Below are 7,424 nucleotides of genomic sequence, written 5' to 3'. Positions count from 1 at the left end.
TAATATCACGCACTATGATGTCACTTGCATACTTCGAAACTCGGTTAGTCTTCCCACTACTTTTTCTAATGCTTGTGCTCTGGTCCTATGGCACGCAGTCAAGCCATTTTTTTGTATTGTGTTTGAATACTATTTGCAGAACTGCAGGAAATCGAGCATTGTTCCGACACCCCTGGAACACTGACGAAGCCCCCGGGCTCCCCTGACGCTGCGCCTCCTGTGCAGTTAGAGCTGCGCGCGCTCTGCACCCAGCGGGAGCTCGCCCAGCCTTCAGCAGTTCTTGCAGTCACGCGCCCTCTACTGGCCCGGAGTGGGAGAGGAGCTCGCGCGCGGCTGACGTCAGCTGCGCGGCCGCCTGGGCTTGGAGACTGCTGGAGCGCGAGACGGGCGCGCGGGCAAAGAGTTGCTGGCGGAGCAAGGAGTTGCGCGGGGGGCACGCGGGCAGCCGGAAGGGAGCCGGAGCCTCTGGAGGACGCGCGGCTGGAACGACGGGGCGTAGGGGCGCCTCCCGCCGCCGCCAGCCCGGCAGCAGCCATGGCGCGGGCGCTCGCTGCCATCCTCGGGACTTTGCTTGGACTTGTGGCTGCGGTGCGGGAAGGCGAGACCTACACAGGTAAGCAGAGCTGCCACCCCTGCGGATGGGACGGATCTGGGTGCTGGGGGGCGGGCTGACCCCCTGTTTGTTGTGATTTTGGTTGAGGCTTGCCCGTGCAGCAGAGAACCGGTGGCATGGGACGTCGCCTGCCCCTGTAGTACTAACAGAGCCCCTGCAGTGCTAACGGTGCCCCTGCCAAGCTAAGGGGGTGCACGGGGACAGGGTGCATCGGTAGTTTGAGGGGAATGTGTTCATGTGGTGTGGGTGAGCCCTTCCCTATCAGTGCATGCAACAGTGTGCGGACTTGGCAAACTCCTCACCTGTGACTCGGTCGGGAGCTCTCTGGCAGCAGGCGCCCTGGCACGGCACATGGTATCAGCAGCAACTTTCAGGGTGGCGCCCAAGGCTGCCCCTTGCCTCGCCCCAAAACTACCCTCTGGTGTGTAACAGGATATCTGTGCTTCCATTCCTGTGCCCTTTCAGATTTTGTTGCAACTCCTGATTCTACCCTCTTGCCTGCCCTATACCATGAGGGTGCCCTCGCCACCCTGCTGTATCACTCCCGTTGTAGATGCCCTCATGCCCAATGTGGCTGCCCTCATTCTTTGTCTGTCGGCTCGCTGCAGTTGCACTGTCCCGTGCATCTGACCTCAGGTCTGTCACCTGTGGGCATATATGCGGTGCCTTTACTCGAGATCTGCCCTTTTAGTTGTCCTGTACTCTGCACCTCTCCATAGCTTCGGATCTGTGCATTTTTGCGGTCAGTGTGGGGGGCACCAAAGGCTGCATGGTTCACTCGGGGTCCACCCCGATGCAGCGGCTGCCGCTCGGAGTTGGTGAGCGCTTTAAATGGGCAGGTGCAGTTGGATACATAGTTTCTGCACTTTACTTCTAAAGGAGGAGCACCTGCCCTTCTCAGCAGAGCTGCAGGGGGATATTACCGGCACTCCGCAGTATCACGCGGGTATTTTGGGACAGTGAGTACCTAATCTGTATTTCCATTTCAAATACTGGAACCGGAGCATACCCAAACCTAATGTCAAATCTGCCCCAGAGATGCAGTGGTGCCCTGCAGTTTCAAAGTTTGGAGCCAGGGCACCAGCCGCCTGACACTGGGTAAATCTTTGTATTTCCCAGTTCCACCGCTTCCTTATAAACGTGAGTTCTGGGAGCACTTAAGCTGAAGAAGCCTTGCTGAAGTTAAGTTAATTTCACACTTACCTCCATGCCTAGCCGTAAAGTGACCCCAGACTCACTCAGCGCGGGTTCCGTTGCTGAATAGCATCCTAGCAGGGGCGCCTCTCAGTCAGGGTGGTTCTCCCCCTGGGGCAGGTAATGTGCCACCCGTTATTTGTAATCTGTAAATACGTCACTCTCACCCTGAGTAACCATAGTAGCCATACGTTTGATTCCCTAATACCTTGTTACTCTAAACCTTCTCATGTAGCCCTCCTCGTTCTTTGGAGCTCGTTAAAAACACACACTAGAGGCGAGCACCAGCACTTCAAGTGCAGTACGGGTGAGTGGGGGTCGGTAACCGGTACAAGTTTCTCCGTGTGCCGGGGAGGAGGCGGCAGATCGCCCGCCCCCCTGCGCTGTGTGACCCGGGGATCGCTCTGGAGTGTGTGTGGTTGTGCCAGCAATGGGCACGGCCCCCGCCTCTCCCGCCGCCTGTAACGCGACCCACCTGGAATGAAAAGCTGAGATCTGGCCGAGAACACGCTGCGAACATACTTTTAATGCCGCTGCTGGAAAGCGCGAGAAACCCCGACCACGCTGAGTGAGCACGGCTCCTTTACAGTGGACGAGGGTACCGATGGGCAGCTTCGGCTCTTCCCCTCGCTGCCAGCACTGGGCGGGCACATATCTCAAGCTGTCCCGTGCCAGGGCGATTAACTAACTTAGTCTTATACTTTTTTTTAATACAATGTATGGCATTGGAAGTTTTGATTTATAATCCCCTAGAACGCAGAACTGCAAGTACCAGAATGCAGTGTAGCACTGAGGGCTCTGACAGTGAAGCTGCAAGAGCCAAAGCCCCGTGCACGTGCTCCTTGTTTACAAGTGTGTGCTCTCCCGAAGCCGGACTCAGTCACCGCATCCCGTGTGCCGCGGCGTGTGATCTTTACAAGCAGCTGTGTGCTGGCCTCAGACGGCTCTGTAGCCCTCCGAGGAAGGGCTCGTTGGGGTCCCCGAATCCAGTGCCTTGTGCGATGATTGCCTTTATTTGCAGTCACTGCGACAAAGGGTTTCAAAGCACTGGGTCTCATTGCAGGGTGTAAAGTGTGCACTACGCCTTGGGTTGCTTTACGCAGTGTTTGGTTTTGGCACCCCGCCCATGCATGCTTTCAGTGCCTCCTGGGTGAGCAGCCGGATCCTGCCGTGGGATCTCCGCCTTGGATGAGTTTTGTTTAACTCGCTGAGTGTCCCACGTGTAGCTTTAATGAGAGTCCGCGCCCAGAGAGTGAGCTGTTTACTCCCTCGCCTTGCTTTCATTTTACTTTGACAGCCACCCGGTTCTCCCATGACCGAGGGTGCAGCTTGTGATGCTGCCGTGTCACTGTGTCGAACTATGACAGTTTTAGGTAACTAGGATGACAGGAATTGGGAGGGGGGCGGGGTAGTTATCCGTCGTGCAGCAGGTGCAGTGGCACCAAGGCCCGCTGCACCCCATATAGGACTATTCTATTACTCCACTGATCACGGGAGGGGGCATTAGCCGTGCTTGCATTAGGACAGTGGTTCTTGTGGTAGTGACAGGCGAGGGCTGACAGAACGAGAAGGCTGAATGAATGTATCCGGGTGGACCTGCTGTGCCCCTATCTCTGCCGCCGGCATGTGCCCTTAACGCCCACCCCTTCTGGAATCGAGGTTCATGCCCTTGTGCACCTGCCCGAAGCGCCCTAGGGCTCTCCTTAAACACCCACCCGTGTGCATGTATGACCCTGGCACTGCCCGGGTTGAGGTTAAGAGCTTCGTGTGCTCGGACGTACGTCACACTTCTCTCTGACCAGGAGGTGTGCTAGTTCCTCTTTGCTCAATCTATGTGTGGACTTTTTCCTTTATTTTACTCTCTCGTTTTGAAACATCCCGCGGTCCAATGCAGTCACCGGCCAAGCGCAGCTTGCAGCTTGCAGCTGTCTCCCTCTTGGCTGTTCCCAAAGCCGGCTTGTGTCCCTTGGCAGACACGTGGGGGCGAAGGGCACTTCACCAAATTAACTTTTTTTCCCCTTGGACTCTTGTCAGGTCTGACACTTGTGTGGTTTGTTTATTTTGGGATGGCGTCTGGTGCACGCGTCGCTGCGAGAAATGAGCGCCAAATCCGCCTCTAGAACAGCTTCATATGCATTACTGTAATGTGTGCAGGAGACGCGCAAAATAACTTCGCTCTGGACTTACTTTTCAGAGCGTGCAGTATTCAGCTGGCACAGGCGAGTAGTTTTTGAGACAGCCATACAATATATTCACTTTAGTAATAAGTTACTGTATTTAAAAACATGTACAGCATTGATTTTTTTACATGGCAGTTTCACCCTGTTCCCGATAATTCCAACCTTTCAGCATGATTAGAGTGTGGGAGAAACCTTAATTACGCACTGTGCCTGACACCGAGAATTTTGTTGTAAAATGTGCCATTCAGGGCATGTAATTGTCCACTATCGACCTGTCAGGAGGGGAAATTATCTTGTCAAAGCAGCACATTAAGAGCATTCACCCACAGAATACTACATTAGTGCACGCCAGTGCCCAGGCTGATGGGCTGACAGCGCATCTTCTGTTTCCTCCTCTCCCCCTCACTCTGTCAACTTCATCTGGTGATTTGTTTTTATTGAAGTTTGTTCTTGAGTGTCCCATTCAATTACCTCACACTGAGATAATTCCCCTAAAATTGTATGTAGGTCAGGCCTTTTTTATTAGCACTGAAAGGAAGTCAACTCGCAGCAGAAACCGAGATTAAGAAAGGCGTGGCTATGGAATTATAGCAGTGTGGGCATAATCTTTTCAAATCAGCTTGACTTTTAGTGTGTCAGGCAATGAATGGATTCCTTTGAAGTCATGAAAAGGCAAATCTTAAGAGTTTTGACTAAGGCCTTACAAAGACAAGACTGCAGAAATGTGTGATGAGAAGACAAAGGCATTGCAACACTGAAAGAAAAGCACCACCAGTGCCACTTTGGGGAGACAAAGAAGGCTAATAAAGGTTTGAACATGAAGAGCCGCAGCCATGTGGGGGTTGATCATTTCCAAGATGGCGGCATGGATAAAGAGCGGTAATAAGGAAAGTGTTGCAATGCGGGGATTGAAAAAGCCATGATTGTAGTGTATTTACTCAAAATAGAACCATATTAAGTAGCAGCAGCCTTACATTTTTGTGCATGTTACAGTAAACACAGTGCAGCCCTGACAGAAGGCTGCGTGCGTAGAGGGTCGTTATTCCCTAGGCACCCTGCTTTCTCATAGCCATGCGCTCATGGTGCAACATTTATTTATACGTTTTAAAGCAACGGTGCCCTATTTGTTAAAGACGAAGTAACTAACATGACTAGTACCTCTAGATCACACAGATGATGGATCTGCCTTGGTTTCTCTTTCACTGGATATTTTTTTGAACTTTGAAACAGTTCCTCATCCTACATTGTCCAGGTTCAACTTCAGTTTGTTGACCCTGGACTCCACAAAAACATGAGTGATGCAGCCTGAGTTATATTTTGCTGGATTTTCTCCCATCTCAGTTACATAGTTACAACATCTGAGAACGCCAGTGATGTGTTCCAAGCACTCTTTGCTAAATCAGAGTCTCAGAAAGTATAGACTTGCATTTGCTCTGTGGTCTCTGGACAGTAACAGCACCGATAATATTATTTCTTTACAGTGACAGGGGCTCTCTTGAGTAGCAACACCTTTGCCTCAATCTAGTGTTCTAAAGCCCTGCAGGTTCGATATAGTTGAGGCACCTTCCCCAAATACCTCAATTCTGGATTTCAGAGTTGAGCCTGGGGGCAGCCAGAAATCAGAAAAGCCAAACTGCTGCTAGAGTAAAGTTGTTTCCGTGAATAGTTTCCTTGAGCACTCGCCTTCTTCCTCTGCCTTTCCTGTAAACTCCTTTTTTCAGCTACCATACCCCTTACCTTACCTCTTGCTTTCCTAATTTCGCTCCCATTTTGTGAAATGTTTTCCCTGTTTTTTTTTTGGAGGGTACTCATCTGTGGCGCTTTAATAATAAGGATGTAATTAAAGAGAATACTTTGTCATGCCCTTGCTAATGACTTCATTCCTATTTTGTGTTCTTCCTATCAAGGATAACTTCCTCTCTCCATTCAAGCTCAGCTCTCTGCCTCTCTTTGACTGATACTTGGATCGCTACTTACAACCCTATGTGGAATTGTCGGCTCTCCATCTGTTTCCACTATCTGCTTTTAGCACAATATTTTCACTTGTGTTTTGTCTGTTGTGAATCAGAGAGTAGTTTTTGGCAGGCAGCCCTTCATGTTTTTTATATTAGAGCCGATAGATGTCTGTTCCCTCATATTTCATTTCATATCATTATTACCGTACAAGATCGTTTAGCGGAATTGTTTCCTCACCTGTCTTCCGAATTGTGACACTTGACAGGTATATGGGAAAGAACGGTAACCTACAGGGTAGCCATAAGCGCTGCAGTGACCTTGTCAACCGGCTGAGCCCCTGGGTGGTCTAGAACCATTTCTTTTTGTGAGTGCAAAGATTCCCTTTCCTGCCAATCCTCAATACCTACGTTTTTGTACTCCCTGTCCTCTTGTATTTATCCTCAAGGTACAGAAGCCTAGTACCAATGCATTAGTCTAAGTTTTTATGCTGTCTCTCTTTTCAACATTTGAGGGTGCAGACCCAGAGGTTGTCAAGAGGCAAACTGCAGAAAATGTTCCATTGAGGTCCCGAGCTGGCTGTCTCTCATTATATATAGAGGTACACTTGCGGCACCGACTTTATATATTGGGCACTGGGTCTGACACTGTGTCTTATTTTAATAGGCTACTCTACAGCCAGGTTACAGCCATTCCCTTCTCTATTCTTGTGGGGACATAGACCAATTGTTCATTGCTTCTTGAAGCGTTAATCACATTAGCTTGGAAGGAGGTGTGGTAACCTCCAGAAAGTGAGGTAGGGAGGCTATCCTCCTTTACTAGTAGGAACGGTTCTTGTGACCGCATCACAAGGCCTCTTGAGTTCCTCCATATCCTTCCTCGCAGAGGCCAGTGTGATGTGGCAGGTGTCATATTGAGAAGACTAGGTTGCTGTCCTGGTGAGATGAAAATCCAAAACCTAGTTGGGTGGATGCATCTAGACATGCAACTTCGGATGGCCCATTGGGATTGGCGATGAGTTCCCAAGAGTAGGCGTTACAGGAGGCATTTGGTGGCACAGTCAATGAAGGAAGCATTGTTTTTACTTTGCCGTCAAACCCAGCCACTGCTTCCAGGAGGTCTAGGACATTTGATGGATGCAACATGGTTCATCCATTGCACCCGTATGCCTGTAAAATAGCGACCCTTGGTGCCATTATGACTAAATCGTCCCTGCCGGTTCCAGAACCTGGAGGACCTACTTCATCTCACTCTTTAACCTGCCTTTCCCCTTGTCTCTAATGGCCATTTGTGAGTTGTACGACTTTTGAAAAATTTCCAATAATGTACGTTTCCACCCATTTTTCTTTCACCCATCCCTCTTGTGTTAACACCCTAGTGCGGACCATTTCCAAAGGTCAGTCTTAGCACTGAGCCCCCTTTACGCCACACAAATGTTTCTGCGCGAGGAAGGACTTGTTTGTGAGTCTTCTGTACAGATAAGA

General features: G+C 50.3%; 1 protein-coding gene across 18 annotated transcripts in view; it reads left to right on the top strand.

Moving 5' to 3' along the window:
* The first annotated feature begins 331 nt into the window (after positions 1-331).
* Positions 332-7,424, top strand: part of PTPRM (protein tyrosine phosphatase receptor type M) — a 1,498,021-nt gene continuing 1,490,928 nt past the window's right edge. For all 18 annotated transcript variants that reach the window (XM_078687901.1, XM_078687900.1, XM_078687899.1 and 15 more), the window contains exon 1: positions 332-613. In XM_078687901.1, the coding sequence (XP_078544027.1) occupies positions 535-613 (79 nt within the window). In that variant the 5' untranslated portion in view covers positions 332-534. The remainder of the gene's footprint in view (positions 614-7,424) is intronic.

Source organism: Lissotriton helveticus, chromosome 4_1, assembly GCF_964261635.1.
Source record: "Lissotriton helveticus chromosome 4_1, aLisHel1.1, whole genome shotgun sequence".
NCBI classification, from domain to species: Eukaryota; Metazoa; Chordata; class Amphibia; order Caudata; family Salamandridae; genus Lissotriton; species Lissotriton helveticus.
The sequence above is the reverse complement of the archived record's forward strand: the minus strand, read 5'-3'. Positions and strand labels throughout refer to the sequence as shown.